The 25,682-nt window shown below is 49.6% G+C and overlaps 1 protein-coding gene across 6 annotated transcripts in view; it reads left to right on the top strand.

Moving 5' to 3' along the window:
* Positions 1 to 25,682, top strand: part of Atp2b2 (ATPase plasma membrane Ca2+ transporting 2) — a 319,368-nt gene that overhangs the window by 261,325 nt on the left and 32,361 nt on the right. For 5 of the 6 annotated variants that reach the window (XM_038318670.2, XM_038318675.1, XM_038318668.2 and 2 more), the window contains 5 exons: positions 2,322 to 2,363; positions 3,139 to 3,297; positions 5,599 to 5,813; positions 10,591 to 10,833; positions 25,229 to 25,470. In XM_038318670.2, coding sequence (XP_038174598.1) covers positions 2,322 to 2,363; positions 3,139 to 3,297; positions 5,599 to 5,813; positions 10,591 to 10,833; positions 25,229 to 25,470 — 901 coding nt within the window. The remainder of the gene's footprint in view (positions 1 to 2,321; positions 2,364 to 3,138; positions 3,298 to 5,598; positions 5,814 to 10,590; positions 10,834 to 25,228; positions 25,471 to 25,682) is intronic. The other variant, XM_038318673.2, reaches the window with a different exon arrangement.

Raw genomic sequence — 25,682 nt, forward strand, 5'->3', positions numbered from 1 at the left:
CATGGCAATAAAAGAGAGAATTGCTGGGTTTAATGGGTACACACAGCCGCTAGGACATCTGATAATACAAGGCAAAACAAGCCCTCCCAGCATTCCAAAGGTGCTTCTGGAAGCCCAGTCCTTTGGCACCCCTTAGCCTAGTTAGTGAAATTATTATGAGAAACAAAAAATAATTGTTGCCCAGTATTCTTTTCTCTCCTATTATTTTTAATCCAAAAGAACACATTTACATCAGGACAAGAAGGGACTTTATCGTCAAACCCCAGGGTGGACACTGTGCTCTGCTGGGAGTTATGGACAGCTAGTGAGCTGGGGTCTGAGCAAGCCGTCAGGCATCCACGGTAATGGTAGCAATCTGGTCTCGAAGCTCCAGGGTTATTCTAGAGGTGTTCTGTGAGGACAAGCTGCCTCTGGACATCCCTCAGCCTCAGTTTCTCATCTATAAGATGACAGTTCCTCCCACCTGATCTTGCAGGGCCTGACAAGAGGTGACACGCGTAGAAATGTCCTTGGTCAGCTGAAGACTGGCCCATGGAAGTGGTTGTTATGAATTAAGCCCCCAGGTGTTCTCAGGGTTTGGATACATCACCCCACTGTGCTGAGGTGGGAACAGACTGCCTGAGGCAAAGCCACAGCTGGTCAGTGTCATGACAAGATTCTCAGGAAGTCCTCACGCTGCCACCATGAGCCCCCTGCCCCGGGATCAGCAGAGTCTTGGTGATGGGAAGAGCAGAATAGAAACATTCCCCCTCCAAGGCAAGCTCTCTGCCTAAGCAGCTCCGTCCCTCTCTGAGCCTGTTTCTCCTGGATAGATGGGAGTCCAACACGAGCGTCCTTCTCAGAGGGCACAGTGACAGGCGTCAGATCAGTGGTTCTCAATCTGTGGGTCACGATCCCTCTGAGGGTTGCATATCAGATATTAACACTGTGATTCATAATGGTAGTAAAACTACCATTATGAAGTTGTAATGAAAACTGTTTTCTGGTTGGGGGTCACCATAAGATGAGGAACTATATTAAAGGGTCGCAGCATAAGGAAGGTTGAGGACCACTGGTCTAGATAAAAGCATGGGGGCCATGTGAACTCAGAGCCTGGTGGCCTTGGCAGCACATGCCATAGCTAAACAGCTTTCTCCCATCCCTCCTGAGGGACCAAAGCTATAGGAACAGTTTCAGCAGTAGCACGGGCCTAGTGGATAGGAAGGCACAGCTGAAAGCAGGTTTCTCAGGCAAGAAGTGGCAGCCTCCAGTCCTGCCCACAGTGGCCCAGGCTGTGACAAGGGTTCCCAGGTAGCACTAATGGCAGGTAAAAAAAAAAAAAAAACCCACCCAGCCCTTCCCCCACACCTGGCAGCATCAGGCCCTAGCATAGGCGGTAGGACCCAGTGTAGCCACTGGCTCTTCTTAGCCTCTCTATGGAGCTGGAGCTACGCCTTAAGATCTCTTCCAGGGGCCAGTGGCTTCCCTTGAACCAAGACATTTCCCACAAACCTTCAGACACCCTGGGGAAACTTCAGTGACAGTTGCTGGAGACCCTTGCTCACCTTCTGCCTTGTAAACTACAGGACTTTAGGCAGGGGTGTCCTTGGTGCTAAGATCACATCCAACCCAAAATAAGGGACAAGTTGACCTCCATTCCTCTTCATTCTAGAAAATTGATAATCTCTCTCTCTCTCTCTCTCTCTCTCTCTCTCTCTCTCTCTCTCTCTCTCTCTCTCTCTCTCGTTTTCGAAAAAATAAAAATCATATAGCTAGAAGGTGAAGCAGGAGGGTCACGAGTTTCAGGCCAGCCAAGACATTTAGCAAGACCTTGTCTCCAAAATAAAACATTAAAGGGCTGGGAATCTAGCACAGTGGTAGAGTACCTGCCTGGTATACACAAAACCTTAGGTTCAGATCCTCAGTACCGCAAAGGGGAGGGAGGAAGAAAAGAATGAAAGATTTGAAAGTTTCTCTTTTCCTTCTTTCAGCCATAAGCATCATGCCAGGCTCAGTTTCGAGGTCTGGGAGCCACCCTCAGCCTCCTGTGCAGACTCTGGTCCCTTTTACTTCCCAACTCATTCTTTTCATCTATAAAACACTCAGGGCCAAAGTTATTCCAACAGAAACACACACCCATCCAGCCCCAAAGAGAATCAAGAACCTCCTGGTCCCACAGACCCTGTGGCCAACATGATAGCCAGGCTGACCTTCATTCTAGATCTCCTCAGCATCCCTGAGCAGCTTGGTCCTTCCTGTCTGTGACATGAGTGTTTGTGGCCTGTTGTGTCCCCGTGATGACCTGTGCTGCCCGTTGTCTGTTGAAATTCTCTGTTGTGTAGGTAAAATGCAGGATGGCAGTGCCGACAGCAGCCAGAGCAAAGGTAACCACAGCCATGGGGCTTGAGTCACAGAGATAGGGACTCCTTGGGGCCAGAGGCGAACGCACGCACACCTATAGGGAGCTCTGGCATCTTTGGGGGTGAAGTCATGATTCTCATAATACTGGGGAAGATAAACAGGTGTCATAGAGAGGTGAGGGAATGCACCAGGGCCAGGCTCTCCCAAGCCTACCCATCAGCTGGGGTCTGGAAGTCGTCTTTTGGAGGCTTTTACAGTGGAGGCTTGGCCAGGCCTCTGGGACAGAAAGAGCGCTAGGTTTTTCTGTCCATCCCACACGGAAGAGGATCCCTTGGCTGGGTATGAGAGCTTAGCACTTGTGCCTGGGACACCTTGCTTTCTTTTTTAAGTCATGCTTTGTGTCCTTCCAATTCTAGCTCCCTAGCATCCCAACAATTTGGCCTCAAGAACACCCAGCGGGGAGCCCTTCTCTTTCTGTCTCATTGTGATAGGGCCAAGGGCCCATTTTGGGTGGGGTCTATGAGCTCAGTTCAGCCTTGTCTTGCTGGGAATCCAGGGTAGAGTCCTGTCCAGTAAAGCCCCAAAGTTGTCTCTGATCCCAGGTACTGCTGGGACCCAGAGACTACAGCTGGAAGGGACAGGTCCCATCTGAGGCTTCTTTGCCAACCACGAAGGGCCCAGGCAAGGCGATCAGCATTTCTCCTGGGCAGGCAGGGCGGGTGCTAGGATCCCGGCCTGTAGGCTGACCTGCATGTGTGTGTGTGTGTCTCTGTGCACATTCATGCTCTGCCCCCACAGCCAAGCAGCAGGATGGGGCAGCTGCTATGGAGATGCAGCCCCTCAAGAGCGCAGAGGGTGGCGACGCAGATGACAAGAAGAAAGCCAACATGCACAAGAAGGAGAAGTCGGTGCTTCAGGGCAAGCTCACCAAGCTGGCTGTGCAGATCGGCAAGGCGGGTGAGTTCCCAGCAGGTGCCTTGTTGCCAGGCCCCACCCTACTCTGCCTTCTTTCACCTCACCTGGAAAAGAAGCATCTTGATTCCAATGGGCCTTGAGGCCTGCCCTGCTCTGCAGTCAATCTGCCACAGCCACGGCTCTGAGGATCTGGGCTGGCAGTTTCCCCTACCTGTTGGTCCCTGTCTTCTCCCCGGTAAATGGGGATAATTCTTGTCACCGTCTGATAGGTTATTTCGATAATTAAAGGTGACTGTGTAGACAAGGGGCCTAACCTGTGGCTTACACAGTGCCAGACTGACCCTGTAGGGCCTAGCATTGAGGACAGCAAAGACTTTATCCTGAGAACAGGATATGGAAGAGGTAACAGCAAGGGAGAACCAGAATGGATTTGGCCTTGCTAATGACCACCCTAACTATAGTGAAGAAGGAGGACTTCACTGTAGAGCCAGGAGTCCATGCAAAAGGACTTGTCTGAGGCCCCCAGAAGCAAGCCAGGCTTCCCAAGTGAGACGTTAGCTGCAGGCAATCGCTGTGGCAGTCTCCTGGCCCAGGAAGCCAAGCCCAGCTGCAAGGTGAGCCCCAGCACAGCCTTGACCTCCCCTTGTGCTGAGGATGTATGAATGGCAAGGCCTCCCACCTGGCTACTGAGGCCTCTGTAGCTGTCTCTATTTCTAATTATAGACAGCGCAGCAGGGGACAGATGCAAATTATAGGCTCAGTGGTCTATATTTAAACCTGGTGACAGCTCTCGGCTGCCGGGAGCTTGGCTTCCCGCCCCTGCGGCTGTCAGGCAAGGATAGAGCTAGGCTCTGATGTTCCGCAGCTGGAGCTGGGGTGGGGAGATATGGGCCCAGGGATTTCCTCCTTCACAGCCTGCTGTCACAGGCAGGTGACTCCACAGTAACATGTGGCGCTGAGGGACCAAGAAATTAAACGATGACAGCTCTTGGCCTCTGAAGACCTCAGCCTCTACTCCTACCACCGTGCCAGGGATAAAGTTCACAGTCAAGCATCCTGGGCTCCCAGCCTCTCTCTACCTCCCTTTGGGGCTGAACCCCTAGTGGGCACGGATTATGGATGGGCCCTCCAGGTTGAGTCTGCTGAGCAGGAAATGCATATCATAGAGGGTGGAAAGTCAGAGGATCTTGAGGCCTGTGGAGAATTCCTAGGCTTTGCTTTACTCCATGGGACCCCTAGACCACAAGCTACATGACGGAGCACACCTACTGTGCAGAGCTGCCTGGGCCTTGAAACCTGTACATTGGCAAGGGCATCATGGGCAACTGTTTGGGGTGGCTGCGCCCATAGAGCCTTACCTTAATCAGCCCTCCTCCATCAGAGAAAGGAGGTGACCACAGTCCCCACAGCACGTGTGTGGGCTCACGCAGCCGTTCGGAGACAGGCACACTGATCTGGCAGGAGGGACTCCAAGGACACAGCATCACCCTAGTCTGGGGCTGCCGTCCAATCCCTTCCCTTAGCTGAGCCTTTGTTCCCTCCACCTGGTACCCTCTCCCCAGGACCACTGCACATCCTGATATCTCCTCGAATACCGTCTAGTCCAAGACACCATCCCTGGCCGTGCTAGCTCCAGCAGCCACTCTGTAGCACACCATCCTCTTCAGCCACATCTTCCTGACATCTTTCTTCACGGCATCAATCCATGTCTGTAGTGATCTTCCTATAGCCAAGCATGGTGGCTCACACACACACACACACACACACACACACACACACACACACACGTGCCTATCATCCCAGCACTCTTGCTGTGTACTTCCCAACTGGTTTTTCACCTACCTCTGCCTTGGCAGGGTGTCTGCATTTGTTGCTGCCCAGTCTCTGTGTCCTAAAGGGGGAAGCACCCTGCACCTGGCACATCACAGGTGCCCGGAGGTGTTTGTTGAGTGAATGAGATTTCAACCTTACCTCATTAATTGTGCGATACTTGCATACAGGTAGCTCTCGATGGACTCATGTGTTCCCTCCACGAACGTTTATAGTGTGGCTGAGTGTCATGTAGGCAGGCACCATGGTAGGCATTTTACTTGCATTTCCATGTGAGCTTTGCAAAACATAAGCAATCCCCCCAGGCCTCTACTGAAATCTGCCCCCAGGCCTCTACTGAAGAGGTAACTGATGCTCTCTGAGGACCCGGGACTTGTTCTAGGCCACAAAACAAGGACGTATACAACTAACTAGGAGGTGAATTGAGGTCTGCCCAGGAGGCCTTCAGAAGGGGTTTAGGGCACCCCTCACCCCTCCCCTGGAGCCCTCTGAGCAGGTGTCCCCACGTCACAGGCCTGGTGATGTCAGCCATCACAGTAATCATCCTGGTGCTCTACTTCACCGTGGACACCTTCGTGGTCAACAAGAAGCCATGGCTGACAGAGTGCACGCCCGTCTACGTGCAGTACTTCGTCAAGTTCTTCATCATTGGTGTGACGGTGCTGGTGGTCGCTGTGCCCGAGGGCCTCCCTCTGGCTGTCACCATCTCCCTGGCCTATTCTGTGAAGGTAAGAAAGGAGAGCGGTGTCAGGTGGCTGAGGCCGTCCCAGCTGGGCTTCTGTCAGGGACCCATGGAAAACCCGGAACTTAAAGATGAGCTAAGAAGTGTGTGACTGCAGCGGGGACTTGGAGGGAGGATGTGGGTGGGTCCTCCGGACTTTGCATCAGAGGCATGATGCAAACGGAGAGTTAGGCCTTGGCCCAGAGTCCCCTTAATCAGCCCAGCCAAGCACGGCTTTACGGGGATGCAACCTGGGCTGGCCAGACCTTCAGAATTTTTCTCAAAAAGAAACCAAAAATCTATACTTAATATAAACTGTCCTGATACATATTGACAATCAACTCAGACTTACAAAATAAAATGGGACTGCGATATGGCTCAGTGATAGATGACTTAATTGGCAAGCCCGAGGCCACAGCACTGCAAACTGTCAAATGCGGACACCACTGTGCAAGCCAGAATACAGTCCCCTTTCCACAAAACCCAATAGGTCATGCCCTAAGGAGTGGGAAAGTTGAGCAAAAGCACACAGGAAGCCACTACCCCTCAGGCAGGGGTTACTGAAAGCCAGGAATGTTTACAGCAGTTATGTGAGGCACCACGTGGATGTGTGCTGACAAGGCGGGAATCTAGGACTTGACCTATGTGCCCATGTACCTACTGAAGCAGTGGCCATCAGAGAGCCCTCGTGCTACAAATCTGGCCCATGAGGCCACTACCAGAGTGTCCTGCCTGCTCGTGTCCTTCCTTTTCCATTGGGATTACCCCATCCTGTTTGGGCAGGGACTTGGACTCCTGTTTCCCAGGATCCCAACACCAAGACATTGCTGAGAAGGCTTTTGTTCTGAGACACTGGCAGCTCAGCCAGAGAGCAAGGCGAGCGTCAGTTTCCAAGCCGGAATTTGGACGGCGCTCTGCGATGTAATTTCATATAGAGCGTGATCTCCCTGCAAGTGCCAGCGAGTGGCGGTTCTGTGTAAGGGATATAGCCCTTATCAGCTCCCTCTTTTACAGTTCTCAAAGAAACCCCTTCCCACAAACCAAAGCCCGAACAGGTCACAGCACAATGCTCCTCAAGGGCCCAGTCATAAGTAGGCTCCCATTGTCACACCACTGAGCTCAGGTACTCTGTGAAGCTTGGCAGAACTGGTTTGGGGACATCATGAGCAGACAGTTTTAGGCCTGAGCATCTTCTGAAGTTTTTATCTCGGGCTTGGGACTGGCGAAATCACATGATAAACAGTGAGACCAACATTTCCCCTTTGAGCTTGCCCTGGGGGCCACCATCAAGAGCACAATGGTGAGCTCTTGGGCTAGCAGTTTCTAACAGGAACAGCATACAATCCAGGTACATCATTTTAACTGTCCTAGTAACTGCCCTTTTAAAGAAAGGGCTGGGGAACTGTCTTAGAGTATAAAGCGTTTGCTGGGCCGTGTGTGAAAGCCCAAGGCCAGATCTCTGCACCCACATAAAAGTCAGGCCTTGTAGCATCAACCTGTGACCCCAGCTCTGGGAGACCCCACACAGACAGATAGTAAAGGAAGCGTGCTGGCCAGCCAATATAGCTGACTTGGCAATCTCTGGCCGGGTTCATAGAGCCTGCTCAGAACATAAGGCAGAAAAGATACCCCAGCATCAGTCTCTAGCCTCTGCATGCACCTGTCTGAGGGGATATGAATGTGACTGGGGATATAGCTCGGGGGTAGATCATGTACCTGGCACGCACGTGGCTCTGGATTTGATCCCGAGCACCACATAAACCGGGCACAATAATGCACATCTGTGATCCCAACGCTTGTGAAGTGGAGCAGGAAGTTTAGAAGTTCAAGGTCATCCTCATTTACATAGCAAGTTCAAGGTCAGCTTGAAATACATGAGACCCTGTCTCCAAAAGAAAAAAAAAATAATAGCCAGGTAGCTTAATGAACCTTAATAATACAAATTAATCAAACGTATGTCCAAATTACCAACAATCCACCATGTAATCAGCACAAAAGAGATGTTTCCTTTGGGTATCTGTTTTCATGATGTCTTTAAATCCAGCATCTTCTATACACTCTGGGCCACACTTCAAGTGCCCACCATCCCTCCGCAGCCTGATGAGAGATATTTGTACACTTTGTTTTGAATTTTGTTTTGGTCGTCATACAGAGAGGTTCACTGTGCAGCCCAGGGTGGCCTTGAACTTACAGCATTCCCCCTGCCTCTATCTCCCAAGTGCTGGAATGTGTCACCATGCCTGGCTTCCAACAAGAGATTCTTAAAGCAATGAGCCAAAGTTCCTTCAATAAGGACAGGTGGACTAGAATATTATGGAATGAAGTAGAGTACCAGGTTATGGGAGGTCAGGAGTAGCTGGGAGGTCAGGAGTAGCTGGGAGGTCGGGAGGAGCTGGGAGGTCGGGAGGAGCTGGGAGGTCGGGAGGAGCTGGGAGGTCGGGAGGAGCTGGGAGGTCGGGAGGAGCTGGGAGGTTGGTTGGAGCTGGGAGGTAAGGAGGATCTGGGGGGGTCAGGAGGAGCTGGGTTCAAACTCCAGGCTTCATCTCACCATGCATGTGAACTTGCTCAGCTCACTTTGGCTGGAATTTGCAAATCACGAAGTGGATTTTCAGTCTCCTCCCAGGTCTCCCAAAATCCCTACAAAATAGCACCAGAAAACAGACTATAAAGTATGTTGCAAATTCATCAATCAGACGCTTACTGTATACTCACTGGTGTTATTATCACAAGTTATAAGAAGGGGAAACACAATAGCATTCTATCCTACCGATACTCATTTTCAGTGAATTAAATCTCTATCTAAATTGTCCAGTTGCACTCCTTTTAATCCTGTAATAAAGAGCTACTCTAGGGAACAGGATGAAGGAAATCAGATTCCTAGGCACAGACTCCACTTGATTTTGCCTCTGGTGACTTTTCACAAGCGCTTCTTGTCACGTGGGGTCAGCGTGTCAGCAGGGCCTGCCTGAGAATTATACCATTTCAATTCCTTGTAGGAGAATCTAGGAGTTAGGAGTATAGAACTGGGTCAGAAACAAAGGCACAGAGAAGGAAATAAATACTGCTAGGTCCAGTAGGATAGTGCTATAAATTCACAAAAAAGATGTTGATAAATGAAACGTGTGTTATAGGTAGTAACCTATATGCATTTTCTTTTGTATTACATTTGTGTGTGTGCGCGCAGTGTACTTCGGGAGTCAGAGGATAACTTAGAGTATCATTTCTCTCCTTCCATCATCTGGGTCCCAGCAAGTCACTATCTGCTGGGCCTTCTCACTAACCTTTATTTTCCTTTTTCTGTGTGTGTGTCTTTTAATTGGGGCTAGGGAGATGGTTCAGTGTGTAAGAGTATTTGCTGTTTGCTGTGTGAGCCTGAGGATCTGAGTTCAAACTCTCAGTAGCTGTGTAAAAAGCTAGGTCTGACTGTGTGTGTCTGTGTCCCCATGGCTTTTGCCCAACAGAGACAGGATGGTGGCCAGTCAGTCTCGCCAACATACCCCAGATTCAGTGATAGACTCTGTTTCAAGTGGATGGGGCAGAGAGTCACAGAGAAGAACACTAACTATGCTTCTTTGACTGTCTCATGTATATACATGTGTGTGTGCACATGCGCGTGCACATACACATTGCACATGCACACACATGTAGTTTTTATTATGCATGCTATAAGAAATGTTTATTATAGAAAAGGTGATTTATAAGCTTGAAGAAGTCAATACTATTCTGCAATTCTATCACCTTGTGATAATTACATTATTGTTTTCCTGTTTTTACAGACATTTCATCTGTATACATATGTATCCTGAATGTATCTATTTAGGGTGAAACTGATGGGTTTCTCACCAGGCACCAGGAAAGCATTTGAGAAATTCAGAACCAAATGAGGAGCACTTACTTACATTAAAATAGGAATAATTAGGGATGACCCAGACTTAATTTTTTAAAATCTTTCCTACCATTTTTTCCATAAAGAATGTAAATGAGAAGGCTGGAGAAACAGCTCAGAGATTAAAAGCACTTGTTGCTCTTCCAGGAAACCCAGGTCAGTTCCCAGCACCCACATGGTAGTTTACAACCATCTGTAACTCCAGCCCAGGGCTTCTGATGCCCTCTTCTGACCTCTGTGGGCACATACATATGTGTGGACAAACACTCATATGCACAAACTAAATAAATATAAAAGAAAATGGTTTTTAAGAATATACATGGCCAGGCAGTTGTGGTGCACACCTTTAATCCCAAAACTTGAGAGGCAGAGGCAGGTGGATCTCTGTGAGTTCGAGGCCAGCCTGGTCTATAAAGTGAGTTCCAGGACAGTCAGAGCTACACAAAGAAACTCTATAACAAAAAAGACAGACAGACAGACAGACAGACAGACAGACAGACAGACAGACAGAAAGAAAGAAATGGAAAGAAGAGTATAGATGAAGCAGTGTGTGGTTGAACACACCTCTAATCCCAGCACTTGGAAGACAGAGATGGGAAGATCTTGAGTTCAAGGTTATCCTTGACTGAATTGCTAGTTCCAGGTCAGCCTGCACTACATGAGACCTTGTTCTCAAAAGAGAGTGTGAGTGACATTTGTGATAAAAATTAATAAATTCAATTATCAAATGTTAACTGGTCCAAATGATTAATAGAAAGGAGCAGAAGACCCACAAGTGGGGCTAAAGGAGCCCAGGGGTCACTTGGCACGTGCAGAAGGTCAAGGGGAGGCTGAGGCCCGGGAAGTTCCCCTCACCATCGCTTCCTCTCAGTCTCCCTTTCACGTCCCCATTCTCTAGAAAATGATGAAGGACAACAACCTGGTACGCCACCTGGACGCCTGTGAGACCATGGGCAATGCCACGGCCATCTGCTCGGACAAGACAGGCACGCTGACCACCAACCGCATGACCGTGGTCCAGGCCTACGTCGGCGATGTCCACTACAAGGAGATCCCTGATCCCAGCTCCATCAATGCTAAAACCATGGAGCTGCTGGTCAACGCCATCGCCATCAACAGCGCCTACACCACCAAGATCCTGGTAAGCGGGCATGGGAGCATCCTCCGTAGCGGGGTACCTGATGCGGCTGATGATTCTGACAATCACAAAATCGGCAGCTCGACTTTTTTGTTTGTTTGTTTTGTTTTTGTTTTTCAAGACAGGCTTTCTCTGTAGCTTTGAGGCCTGTCCTGGAACTTGCTCTGTAGACCAGGCTCTCATCGAACTCACAGAGATCCGCCTGTGTCTGCCTCCCGAGTGCTGGGATTAAAGGTGTGTGCCACCACCGCCCTGCACTTAGCTCAACTCTTAACTTTCTCCTAACATGGGTGCAATGTTTGTGAAACCCAAAGAAACTGCTATTACTAGTTATTACTGATGATTGCTGTGATTTAGATATTTATTTTTAATCCCTGCCACTGAAACACACACACACGCACACACGATTTTAAAAATAAATAAAGACTTCTTTTCGAGACAAAGTTTCACTGTGTAGCTCTAGCCTGGGACTCAGATCCATCGGCCTCTGCCTCCTGAGTGCTAGGATTAAAGGCGTGTGCCACTGCATCCAGCCATAATTGGTTAACTTTTGCCACACATCAAACTACTCCAGGTCAGAGCTCAGAGCAGCTGTATACAGTAGTCACTCTATGTGAGCACACTGCAGTCCCCTACAATAACACTGGCTCAGAAATCTGCAGGAGAGGACTGGGGAGACGGTGTGGGTGGAGCGATTGCCTTGCGAACACAAGGACCCCCGTTCAATACTCAGACTCGCTTTTAAAACACCAGGTCTATGGGCCAGTTAGGTGGCTCACTGAGTTGAAGGAGGGCTTGCTGCTGGGCCCAACCAGCAGGGCAATCTCCACTACTTGTAAAGGAGAGAACTGAGTCCCCAAGTTATCCTCTGGCCTCCTTGTGTGGGTCAAAGCATACCTGGGCCAGGTATGAGTGAGCACACTTCCGATCCCAGCACCGGAGAGCTGGGTTTAGGTGGACCTTTGGGGCTCAGTAACTGGCCAGCTGAGCCTATTATCAAGCCCCAGGTCAATTAGAGATGCCATCCCATGCAGCTTGCTGGAAGGCTCCTGAGGCAAAAGCCTGGTGCCCCTCGACTGTCACCCATTTGCACATGTGCACACACAGAAACCAATGCGCAGACACACAGATATGTGTATCAGAGCCTGGGCCTGGCAACCTCACTACAAGCCAAGTTTGGCTACTCAGTAGTCCAGATGAAGACAAACAAACAGAGAACAGCAGCACAGGGGGAGGGTCATTCAGTGAGGCCACATTAGGAAAAAACAAAGAGGTCTAGAAACTTCACCCCAAGTCCAGTTTCAGAGTCCTGACACAGAGTTCACGTTTACAGGGTGTGCTGTGCCAAACAGCCTGGCAATGAGTTGCATAGACACTGGCAATTTGTAGACATTATGTCTTGTCCTTACACCCTAACAATGCAGAAACAATAAGAAACAGCCATTTCTTAGCATTTACATTGCACTGGGTCTAAGTCATCAAGAGATGAATTGAAGTGGGATATGCATGGGTTCTACTGCACCATTTTAGCAGAAAGACTTGAGCATCTGCAGACTTCCATGGGAGTCTGTGACCAGTGCCCTGTGGGTGGCACTGAGCATTCAAGCTGGGCCTCATTCCACCTCTCCTGGCCTTCCTTATGCCTCTCAGCTCACATAGACAGCTGTGCTGAAAGGGGGAGGGGTAGCGCTGGGTCCAGGCTGATTCAACTCAGCTTGGCATGCTGTCGCCTCCTCTGTCAGGATAGTCTTCGCGTGTCCACAGGAAGACAAGGGGATCCTGAGAGAACAGGGGCCGTGCAAGCTCTCTGAGACCTGAGCTAGGAGCTGTCACTATGTCATTTTGTCCTACTGTGTTGGCCAATATGTGCACATCAGGAGATTGGCTCCAGCGTGGTGGCCGATGCCCCCTCTCACAGGGAAGTGCTGGGAAGAGCCTGGGTTCCGAGAGGGGAATCGGGGTGACCCGTTCACAAGGTGTGTCTTTCAGAGGAGGCTGCTGTTACTGAGACATCCCCCTGAATGAGACGTAACTCCCTGTCTCAGCTAACTGGCCTGCTCCCTGATTGGTTGAGAAGCACTGGTGTCCTCTTGATAATTCGCCAGATGTCTCCCATCTAGATGTTCCCTACTGCCCATCTGTAGGGTGTTTCTCATCCTGTGCAGCTGAGCGACCCTCCAAATGTGTGGGAGCCCTGACCTCCCCTCCTGCCCCTGAGCCTGCCGTAACCATCAAATGTATCAGCATGGGTCTGTAAGGAGCCCCCAAAGGAAGCTGAGAGTCCACCAGAGGAGGCTGAGGGGCCTGTGATTCGGTCACAGGGAGGCCAGGGCTGGTGAGGGGAGGAGGAGGCAGCTTCTGTCCTCTCCACCAGCTGAGCAGTCGTCCCTGCCACCTGGGGCAGCAGGGTAAGGGAAGCAAAGTGATAAAGGGGGAAAGCAGGTCGGACAGCACATGTGGTAGAGCACTGAGTGGAAGGGAGATGCCCGAAATGACAACATTCTTATCCTCTTTCCCCCGATTCGGAAGCAAAGGGGATCAGCAGTGCTCTATTCTGTTCCCCAAGCTTCCTGGAAATAACCATACACTGCTAATGTTTCCGTGCTGCAGAGTTGGCAGAGAGGAGTGGGCAGCTCCCAGAGCAGGGTAGCAGGGGTGGCCGTGCAGGCGCAGCCCCAGGCAGTGGGCTTAGACTACGATGCCTGTGAGTCCTTTACAGTCAGAGGGAGATCTTGGGATCTGTCTAGAGAGCTGCAGGATAACCTCTGGCTTAACAGTGGGGATTCTCCATGGAGCAATGTTTCCAAGCCTGGCAGGAAGCTTAGGTGGTGTCCTCAGATGAGCTGATGCTGTGTCTAGGCAGCATCAGGGTCAGAGGTCAGCTGCTGAGACTGGGGAGGAGCCATGTTAACTGGAGTTAGGTGGAGTCAGAGTTTAGGCACGGACAGCATCCTTCCAAGCCAGGCTTGAGCGTTCATCCTCAGTAGTCCAGTTAAAAATTAATAGAGAAAAACAGGTTTACCCAAGGTAGCCATGTTGGTAAGAGGGACAAAAAAGGTCTAGAGACCCTCTCCTACCATAAGTCATAGCACAAGGCTTGCTCAAATAGAAGGCAAGAGGTATACATAACTGAAGCCTGGCCAGGACATGGTCCCACCCATCACTGACCGTCATTGTCTGAGTTCCAGTCTGTCCTGCAAGATGGTCTGATGAGTGGGAACTGCGTGAGATCACGTTTAGGTGACTAATTCCCCTCTGGCTAGCACCAGAAGCACCAGACTTCAGCCGTTTTCATTCTCACAGACTAAGATTCCTGGGGAAATTTCCATGTGTTGTTTCTGTAGTCTGATAAGCCAAAGGGAGGCACACATGTGCCCCTTTAGAATATCTCCATCCTTGCCAGGCCCCAGGACCAGGAGTACTGATTTGTAACACAGGTCAGCAGGTCACTCACTTCCCAGGCAGCAGGTTCCCTTGCTGGTCACAGTGCTTGTCACCCGAGGACCTCCGCGCCTGTCTTTCTGGGTCTTTCCAAAACTGTCCTGGTGTACAGTGCTCTTTGCTGTGGGCTGACATCCATCAGCAAATGATGGTATATGTGGTAAAAAAAAAAAAAAAAAAAAAAAATCTGTGCTGGCCTGGCTTTAAACCCCTCCCTCGCTGTGTGAATGAAGTTCCTCAACCCCTCTATTCTGTTCCTCCGGGGAAATGATTGGATTGTGGTGAGGACGATGTGCGTTTGTGAGTGGCAGGTGCCTGTCCAATGCCAGGTGTGTGGTTGCCATGTGGTAGACCTGCTGTGTTTACTCATCAGGGAATCGCCCTGCTGAGAGGACTCCACTGGTAGCAAATCAGAAGCTAGAAAACCATCAGACAATGGAACGTTCTGGGTAGGAAGCGGGTGTTCCCCAAAACCTGCCAGGTGGCTAGAGGCAAAGCCAGGTGACCATAGCACTAAAGATATCTACTCCATCAGAAGGCCCAAATCAGAAAATCAGAACCAACCACCACACCCCCTGCGCTGGGTTTGGGAAAGGCCTGGCGTCCAGAGGATCAGCTTCACACCCAGGCCCTTCTAGCCACATCAGGCTAAAGAGATCTTAGGGATCCTTCCCTGGTCCAGGTGAAGCCTGAGAAGGGTCTGGGGCAGAAGTTCATTGTCTTTGTTGTCTTCTGTTGCTATGATGACACACTATGACCAGAAGCAACTTGGGAAGGAAAAGGTTTATTTCATCTTATACTTCCAGATATCAGTCCATCACTGAGGGAAGTCAGGATAGGAATCTGGAGGCATGAACTGATGCAGAGACCGTAGAGGGATGCTGCTTACTGGTTTATCCATGTTGCTTTCTTATAGCACCCAGCCCAAAGGTGGCCCCACCCACCATGCACTGGGTCTTCCCAAAATCAATCATTTAGAAGAGGCACTACATATGAGCCTATAGGCCAAACTTATGGAGGCATTTTTCCAATTGAAAGTCTCTCTTTCCAAGCCTGGTTTGGTGGCACATGCTTTTAAATATAGCCCTCATGTGGTAGAAGCAGATGGATCTCTGAGTTCAAGGCCAGCCTGGTCTACAGAGAGAGTTCCAGGACAACCAGAGCTACACAGAGAAACCCTGTCTCCTAAAAACAAAAAATAAAGACAAGAGAAGTTTCTTGTCCCAAATGACTATCTACACATGTCAGATAAAACTAACCAGCACATCCATCTACCATGCAAGCAAAGCTTGGAGCTCCAAACTGAAAGACAGCCTGAAGCACTCAAGAGGAAATGGCAGGAAAGATACAGTATCTTTCCACTGGTGCTGGGATAAGATTTTAACCAGGCACACGGGGCTCTTGCCAGGGCATGACTCCTACATGCTGTTTAACACTCCATGTGAGAAACTGTTCTTGTGTTCTTGGTGTCTCCTGAAGCCTGTATGTGCTTTGACAGTGAGCAGCAATTAAGTCCCCTCTGGTCCACTGGAATAGACTTCTGGGAAATACTAGATGGAGGTGGGGAAAGTGACTTCATTGGTAAATAGCTATGTTATCAGAGGGAAGGAGGGAGGGAGGGAGGGAGGGAGGGAAGGAGGGAGGGAGGGGAGTGATGCTATGGGCAGATGGTTGGATGGTTGTGAGTGGACAGAGAGGGATGTGTGGATTTGGATGGATGAGTGGGGGTGAATGGATGGATGGACTGTTGGATAGATTGATATATTTTGCAGGTGGATGGATGGATGGATGGATGGATGGATGGATGGGTGGATGGATGTGGGTGGGGGGGTAGATGGATGCATGGTTGGATGGATAGATGGATGAGGTGTGAATGTCAAAGAATGAATGGGTGGATGGGCATGGGTGAGTGGATAGACGGACCTAGGTGGGTAGATGGCTACACTGGCCAGTGTGAATGAGTTAGTAGGAATCTCAGGATCATCCCCATACCTCTTTCCATGGCAAAGAAAGGTAGACATTGACCCCAGATCCTGACCATGGCAGCACCAGCTCTCAATTGCTAACTTCAGATTGCTGAGTTGGACTCTTCCCAAACCATCCTTGGCTACAAAAGCTGCAATCAGTGAGCCAGAGACCTCTTGATTTGCTTGTACCTTTCATTCCTTAGAAACCAAACGCACAGAGAGGAGGTGTAGCTCAGTTGGTAGCATGCTCACCTAGCACTCACAAAGCCCTGTATTCAATCCTCAGCCCTGCATAAACCACATGCAATGGCTCACACATGTAGTCCCAGAACTCCAGAAGGTGGTGAGACAAAGATCAGAAGTTTAAGGTGGTTCCTGGCACCACATAGCAGAGTGTCCCGGGGAATTCCAGAGGAGCTCTCAAGGGGCAGAGGGCAATGACATTCCAGTCAGGTATAACCCCACGGAGACCCACAAACCTAGAGATGCTCAACTCATTATGGAAACATGGGCATGAGAGATGAAGCTTGGGGTCTGAGGGGTTTAGACCACAGATGAGCCTCAGTCCTCAGGGGATCTGCTGAAGCACAGATGGAACGTCCTGCAAGGGCTGAGGTGGCAGGCAGAGAGACTGGGGAAAGCCCCGTGGGCCAGCCTCAAGCCTAAGCACTATCCCTTCAGAGAACGGCGCTTTTCTTTCCAGTCCTACTGTGCTTGGTAACGAACTAGACATGACCTCCAAAGAAATTGGGGTGAGTCATCCTTTTTGTTACAAATTGCTTCCCTGCCTCAGAAATCCTATCCCAAGCTCTTTGTGCACACGCCTTTGCCTTTGTAGTCTCCAGCTCTTTGAATCTCAAGACTTCTGGCTTCTTGTCACCCTGCCCTTCTCAGAGAAACAGCCAAGTGTACCAATGGAAGCGGCTCTCTGCCTACCTGGGAAGGCATGCTCTTCCGCCCACACTCACTCTTGCCTAGCAGATGCTGCTGAGCAGACTAGGGCTCTTAAAGCAGGCAGACCTGGTACTTAACATTTGAACATTAAGTGGAGGATAGCTATGTGTGGATCTGAAGCCACGTGAGAGCCCACAGAGGACATGTTTCTGAAAACATGAACTATGGAGAGAGAAGGAATGTCCTTGGAGCTGGACCTTTATCAGAAGGAACAAGGCCCCCGAGAAGGTAGTTTCTAAACAGATGAGCCCAGTTGTGCCTTGTTAGAAGTTCTGGAGTCTTGGGGTATTCTCACCTAATGTGGCTGCAGTGCCATCTGACCAGGGAGCCTGTGTAATGCCCGAATGGTAGAATCTGATTGTAGCCCTGTGAGTCATGGGGCCAGGCTGATGATGGGAGGACACAGAGGGGAAAATGGCTGTGGGAAGTAGAGATGCCCTCGAATCAGGTCCTGGCTTCAAACCCAGGGTCCAGTCTAGCTCCAGTGAGACTCAGTGGTTCCTAGTCAGACAACACCCTGTAGCTACACTCTGGCCAAGATAGCAAAACAGAGGAATGTGGAAGAAGCCAGAAGGGACTTTGCAGGCGTGAAGGAGATTGTGGCTTAGGGTAGGTAAGATGACAGGAGCAGCCATGCTAAACTCAGCGGCAATCCTGGTTTTCATCTTTTACAAACAGGATCTCTGGGGATAGATGTCTAGAGTTAGAGACCCCATCCAGGGATTCTAGTTCTGATGGAGCTATTAATAGCAGCGTCCCACCCTGTGCTCTACACTTTACCTGCACACTCTCACACCAGGACACACGTTCACACCAGCACCAGCACACACCCTCATACCAGCACACACCACACACCAGGACACATGCTCACACCTGCACACCCTCACACCAGGACACACGCTCACACCAGGACACACATTCACACCAGCACACACCTCACACCAAGACATACACTCACACCAGCACACACGCTCACACCAGAACACACGCCCACACCAGCACACACCCTCACGCCAGGACACACGCTCACACCAGCAAACACCCTCACACCTGCATACACCTCACACCAACAAACACCCTCACACCAGGATACATGCTCACACCAGAACACACCCTCACACCAGGATATACGCTCACACCAGAACACACCCTTATACCAACACACACTCCATGTTGTTACACATTACATGTAACATAGAATACCATAACATGTAACAGATCATATGCATACTTCACAGCACAGCACACACAGCAAATGCCATACAATACCCAACCACATACAACACATTGCAAAGAATAGCATGCATAGAATGTATTTCATATATCCTATACCTTCATGTCATTCACACCACACGTCACAGAACACAGAGCACATGGTACAATGTACCATCCATACACATGTCACACACCATCACCCGTCATATACATACATTACACACACAGTCTGTTGCATATACATACTATATACCACAATACACACATGCTAACCACTTGTATATACCACTCCTCCCAGCCACTGCATATACCATACGCACATACCATATGCCATCAAAACACAATATACTACATACATGGCAGGTCTCAGACCATATGAGCAGTACACACATATGAGCCATCCATATAGAACATAAGGAGCTTGGGAATTTTGCTTCCCATGTCAAGGGACACACACCCATCCTCCTGCTCCCCAGCCTCTCAGAAAGATCTTAAGACTCACTAGTGTGGCTCACTGCATGACTTGATCACCTTGCTGTCTTCAAGAAACCTAGTTCTGGGAAACTCTTGGGGATGCAGGCCCTTAAGTGACAATTGTGGAGGACAAATTCTGCCAAAATTCACTCCATCTGGTGTCCTACTGGTAGCAGGCCACATAGAAGATTTATCAGTCAACTGACAGAGTCTCAGTGCTGGAGGCCGACAGAGATGAGCCTGTTGTGCAGACTCCCTGATGGTGTCACTCTCTGCAGTGTTCCAGAGGGAGACAGGAGCCACCAGCAATCTCTATGAGTGCAGATCCAGGGACAGGTCCTGGCTCCACTGCATCTGAGCTATGCCACCTTCTCCCTGGGCCTCAGGGCACACAGCTGTAAAATGGGAACAGCAGCCCCACCTGCTGGGAGTCATGAGGATGCAGCCTGAGGGGCGTGTGAGCAAGCCTTCAACAAGAAGCAAAGTCCACTTGGAGAGAAATGACCATGTCTGGTGACTAATCCAGGCATGTGGGGGGCTTTCGTTGCCAATATCCATCCTTGAGGATGGTGTTTAGTCCCAGAAAGTCAGTCCTGTGGACAATCACCAAATCACACCTTATCGGCCTTGTGTCTATAACGGATGTCCAAGAGAAACCAGCTTCGAGCAAGGGATAGGTCGTTTTGGTTGGTGTCAGTCTGTGATCAGTGGGACCTTTGCTTCTGGGCTGTAGTGAGGTCATGTATCATGGTGGATGTGTGTGGCAGAGAAAGTCAGTAACCATGGTGCCAGAAAGCCAAAGAGGAGGAGACTGGAGTCCTGGGGGAGGGACACTCAGTGACTCTAAGACCTCCTACTCTGCCCCTCCTTTCAAAGACTCTGCCACTTCCTAATGGTGTCCATCTCTAAGACATTTTGACCCTGGCAGCAGCCCCCCAGCCCTCCATCTCTGAGTTGATACTTCTTGAGATCAGTGTCTGGTTTATTTCTCTAAGCACAATGTCCTCAGCTTCACCCCTGTAAGAGCAGATGCCAGAATGCCTTTCTTCTTTAAGACTCAGCAGTATTCCATACTGAGTTGTGTTTCCATTCATCCGTCCCTCGCTTCCACAGCTTAGTTGCCATGAGCATGAGGGCTCTACAGTTTCCCTGAGTCCCCGTGGTCATTATTTGTACCTTACTGTGTGACAATACGTGTTGCAGAGGCTCCCTGTGTTCTGCGGTGTCTGCATCATCTTACATTCGGGCCAACAGCTTACAAGGGGTCCCGGGCACTCGGCGTTCTTACAGGCATTTGTTATTTCTTTTGTTCTTTAATAGTAACATAATAATGGTTGTGAAGTGATGTATGATGGGTATTTAGTTTTAATTTGTTATGTGTGTGGGTGTGTGAGTGTGATGTGTAAGTATAGCCCACACATGCCATGACATACGTGTGGAGGTCAGAGGGCAGCTTTGTGGAGTCATCTCTCGCCTTCAACACTGTGGCTTCCAGGACTTTTACTCGGGTCTTTAGGCTTGGCAGCAAGCACCTTTACCCACTGAGCCATCTCACCAGCCCTTAATCCCATTTTTTTCTAACTGTATATTGTTTGTAGCGCTTCAAGTCATCATATATTGATCCACTGCATTCATGCCCCAGCACCGAAAGACAGCATCAATTGGCCCAGCTACAATAGACCCATGGTTACACCCTACAGTACTCGGGGGGCTTAAAACCCAAGTAAGGATGGGGTGCTCTGGGATGAATTCAGGATCCTTGCAGCAGCCTCAGACCTGGCTTCAGCAGCTGTGCAGCAAGAGCAGCTTATTTCTACCCTTCCCCCTGGAGATGGGGGAAGGGAGCTGAGGCCCCGCACTCTAAGCAGGCATACACCCAGTGGCAGAACAGAAGCCCCATAGAGAAGATGCCTTCTGCAGCTGGAACACAAGCAAAACCTCTGAGTTTGTCAGGATGAACAAAGTCAAGAGCAAAGAGGGAAGGGCAACCAGCCGCTTCTTAGTAACGCACGTAGGCGATCTCAGAGCTCAAGTTCAGAGAAACAAATTGAATTACGGAGGAGGCAGCTCTGCCATTTGCAACACTGGATTGTTTGAAATCCTCTTAGAGGAAAATTAAAATATTTCACAGAGGGTAATAAAATGCCGGGTGCTTGGCAGGCCTGACTGCTCAGCTCTCTGGGGCAAGTAAGTAATTAGGTATTTTTATTTAAGGTCTCTGCGTCGTCATTTTCTTTCATTAGCAGAGGGGTGGAGCGCTGTTGTGGAAAACACACAAAACTGAAATCACCAGAAAGTTAGTTATAAAATTAGTTTTTTTTTTATTTTTCAAGACAGGGTTTCTCTGTGGTTTTGGAGCCTGTCCTGGAACTAGCTCTTGTAGACCAGGCTGGTCTCGAACTCACAGAGATCCGCCTGCCTCTGCCTCCCGAGTGCTAGGATTAAAGGCGTGCGCCACCACCACCCGGCTATAAAATTAGTTTTTAAAGTACAACATAACAAAGCATTTAATGAGCCAAAGGGAAGGTTTTAGAATTTATTTTCTCAAAAAAAAAAATTTGATGGGAAATTATCACATATTCAATGTGACCTGGCATGGGGTGCCATCCAAAGCACTTAATGCTGAGTCTCAGGTTAGCCAGGCTGAGGGAGCCAAGAGATGTTCTGAGCCTCGTGCCTGTCTAGGCGCTAGATCACCCACTAAGGAACCTTCTACTCAATCCCACTTCACCATCCCTCACCACGTTCTACTGATGGGGAAGTGGTTGATGTTTTTTTCCTCTGCTCCAATCCCTACATTCCACAGATGAGGAAACTGTGGGCATATTTGAAATCTTCTTTCCTTCCTGGCATCCATGGGTCTTGGGGCCACTGCCTATCCATGTCTATATCCCCACATGCTCTAGTCTTCTTCCCGGGCCTGAGCCAGGGCTTCGGGAATGGAGAGTAAGCCAGAGGCATGCCCCATCAACGATGAAGGGCTCACCCCCGCCCCAAGCCACTGGTACAGGCTGACATCTTTTTTGTAATTAAGTTTTAATGTGTTTTATTTCTGTGCCTGTGTGGGTGGATTGTATACGTGTCTCTGTGTGTGTATATGTACATATGTATGCAGGTGCCTACAGAGGCCAGCAGAGGGTATCATCTCCCTTAGAGCTGGAGTTATAGGCATTTGTGAGCTACCCAGGATGGGCTCTGGGATCCAAGCTCCAGCTTCATGATTGAAGAGCAAGCACTTGTAACTGCAGAGCTCATCTTCCCAGACCCAAAGCTGGCGTCCTGAGTCAGCCTCTTTGCCCCAGATGCTTTCTTGGGCAATATCACAGAGGGTGAGGATGGAGATTCAGATAGCCGCTTTTGCAAGGCTCATCTGATTCCCAGGCCAAGTCACTTCTGAGGTGGAGGGAGCACAGATGTGACCACTGCTATTTGTTCCTCTTCAAAACCTCTCCAGGCCTACAGTTATCTCCAGCAGCCATTTGCTGTTCGGAGAACATGCCACCCAAGTAGCTACACCGTAATTTTCAGAGAGATGAGTGGGTGTGTGTCTGGGGGTGGGAGGGGGGGCAGGAGGAAGTGTGAGCACTTGCAGAGCTGCGTTCCCAGCAGTCACTTGTGCATTTGTCCCAAGCCTACCCTGCTGCTCATGCACAGCATCCTGTACTAACCTTACTGTCCACAACTTTCCCAGCCAACTGGTCCATCTTGAGCCATCAGCAAACAGTAGGTAAGCACCTACTATGCGCTGGGTTTGTGTTTGGCCTGGGAACTTGGAGGGAATTAGAAAGCAAGAGATGGACCCACACAGGAGATATTTGAGCATGACCTTAAGGAAGAGGAGGACTTTGCCCACTAGGAACAGCTCATGTTTTTCTAAGCCTCCAGGACAAGAGCTGCTGCCAGAGGACCAGCAGATGCTGAAGGGTGTGTCAAAGGAGCAGGTGGAGAAAAGAGAAAGAGGAAAGAACCAGGAGGAAGGATGAGTCGATTGTGCTTATTTGTAGAGTGGCATTTGCAGAGTTTAGAAGGAACACTCTGGAGTAAGCACAAGCCAACTTCACCAAGGGACTGGGGAGTGACTGAGTGACAGCAGGGGGCCAGCCTCCTGACAGGAAGCTTTCAACAGGCAAGACAGAGCTATGTGCCCACACAGACATTGGGCTAAACCTCATGGAAAGGCCACTCTGTGTGTGTGTGTGTGTGTGTGTGTGTGTGTGTGTGTGTGTGTGTGTGTAAGAGAGAGAGAGAGGAAATGGAGAGAGCAGGGGTGTGGATGTGCGTGTGTGTTTATGTGTGTATCAGCTAGAGGTCAATATCAGATAGCTTCCTCAATCACTCTACAAATTATTTCTTTTATTTATTGAGAGTGGCTGTCCTGGAATTTACAGAAATAAACCCCTGCTTCTGCTTCCTGAATTCTGGGATTAAAGGTGTGCACCACCATCCATGGCTCCACCTTATTTTTTGAGACAGTGTCTCTCACAGAAGCTGGGTTCACCAATTTTGCTTTACTATTGGGCCAGCCAGCGCTAGAGATCCTGCCATCTCTGCCTCCTCAGCGCTGGGATTACAAGCACACACGGCCACTCCCAGGTTTTCATGTGGGTGCTGGGAGGCCAAACTCGGGGCCTCATGCTTGTGTGGCAGGCACTATATGGCTAAGCCATCTCTCCAGCCCCATTTGGCCAATTTTTTTTTTAACGTAACAGAAATATCTCTTCTGTATGTTCTAACCTAAGTCAAAACCAGGATGAAGGTCCACCCACACTGTGGACATGCTAATAAAAGGCATGAGATACACAGGATACCTTGTTTCAAGGGTCTTATGCTGATTGAAAAAAACCAGTCTCCATCAATGACATCCTGTAAGATTTTATGTATGTACCATGCTTGATGTGACTGACATGGGCTGGGATGAAGCTCAATTGAAAAGCGCATGGTCAGTCTCTTGCTTAGCATGTCCAAGGATCTGAGTTTGATCTCCAGTGTGCACCAAAAGGAAAGGAGACATGAGACGAGCAGAGGGGCAGACACTGGTGACCAGAGACAGGGAGCGAGCAGGCTGCGGCCATCAGGGAGTGAAACGGATGCATGATAAACTGTGCTGTTTAGACAACGTGGTGCTTCCAGGAATCAATGCCATACCTTGATAAAGAACCGGATACGTGTGGATGCATGTGGGGTCTGAATGAGGTTGCTTTGACTGTGTCTGCATCCCTGCCTTGTTGTGATACTGTTGCCATGGTGATGTGGGAGGTTAACACTGGGGGTAGCTGGGAGGAGAGTGTCAAGGACCTCCTGAGGTAGTTTTCATCAACAGTTATCTTAAAATAAAATGTCAGAACACACACCTAGGGATGGTTGAAGACTGGGAGCACTTCCGGATCAGATAGTGGGTTCTGCGGGTGAGAAGAAATGTACAGAGGGGTTCAACTTCAACCCACATGATTTATTTTTCAAAAAAAGAAAAATCTAGCCTGACATGTTGGCACGCTGATAATCCAGCTCTTGGGAGCTAGAGGCAAGAAGAGCAGGAGTTTTAGAACATGTTTGGCTGTGTAGCCAGTTCAAATGCAGCCTGAGCTACATGAGACAGGCCCTGTCTTAACACAAGCAAACATGGAAAGAATCTGAAGCAGTCGTGTGGTTGCCCGTTTCTTTATCATTATCTTTTATGTTGGGAATCATGTTGTTTTTGTTTTTTGTCACCGTGGCACAAGCTAGAATCGTCTAGGTAGAGGAACCTCAACTGAGAAAATGCCTCCATGAGATCCACCTGTAGACAATATTTCGGGGCATATTCTTGACTAATGACTAATGCGACAGAGCCCAGGCCACTGTGGGAGGCATCATCCCTAGGCAGACGGTCTTGGGTTGTATAATAAGGCAGGCTGAGCAAGCCATGAGGTGTAAGCCAGTAAACAATGTCCCTCCGTGGCTTCTGCTTCAGTTCCTGCCTTGAGTTCCTGCCCTGACTTCCCTTAATGATGGACTGTGGGACCATGATGAGGACATGGGAGCTGAAATACACCATTTCCTCCCCAAACTGCTTTCATTCATAGCGATCACAATAGAAAACAAACTAGCACAGAAATCATTCATGATATTTAAAAAAGCAAATTCTGCTTAATGACCTGCCCCAGAATCAGGACTAGCCTAGAGTGCCTAGGAGACCTAAAGTATCTCAGAGGCCTAGAGCGTCTCAGAGGCCCACATCCTAGCCACCAGTGGCCCTGACTCCTGGAGGCTCAGCCGTGCAGCGGCATCAAGGTCAAAATGACAGCCAGTGCCAGGATTCCTCTGTGGCAAGTCCCGCCCTGCACAAGCTGTGCTACTTCTCTCCATAGCCCCCGGAAAAGGAGGGCGCCCTGCCGCGGCAGGTGGGCAACAAGACTGAGTGTGGCCTGCTGGGCTTCGTGCTGGACTTGAAGCAGGACTACGAGCCGGTGCGCAGCCAGATGCCGGAAGAGAAGCTGTATAAGGTGTACACCTTCAACTCCGTGCGCAAGTCCATGAGCACCGTCATCAAGATGCCCGACGAGAGCTTCCGCATGTACAGCAAGGGTGCCTCCGAGATCGTGCTCAAAAAGTAAGCCACCCAGCACGGCTGCGGATGTCTGGGTCACACATCCCTATGTAAGCCGAACCTAAGCAAGTTAGTTTCCCTCTGCACCTCAGTTTCCCCATTTGTCCTTCAGTCAAGCCCAGAGATTCTTAACCCTGACTTGTAAGTGTATTAGAATCACCTTAGTGAAAGACAAGGAAAGAAGTGGGCGTGGTGACACACACCTTTAATCCCTG

This window comes from Arvicola amphibius, chromosome 2 (assembly GCF_903992535.2).
Source record: "Arvicola amphibius chromosome 2, mArvAmp1.2, whole genome shotgun sequence".
NCBI lineage: Eukaryota > Metazoa > Chordata > Mammalia > Rodentia > Cricetidae > Arvicola > Arvicola amphibius.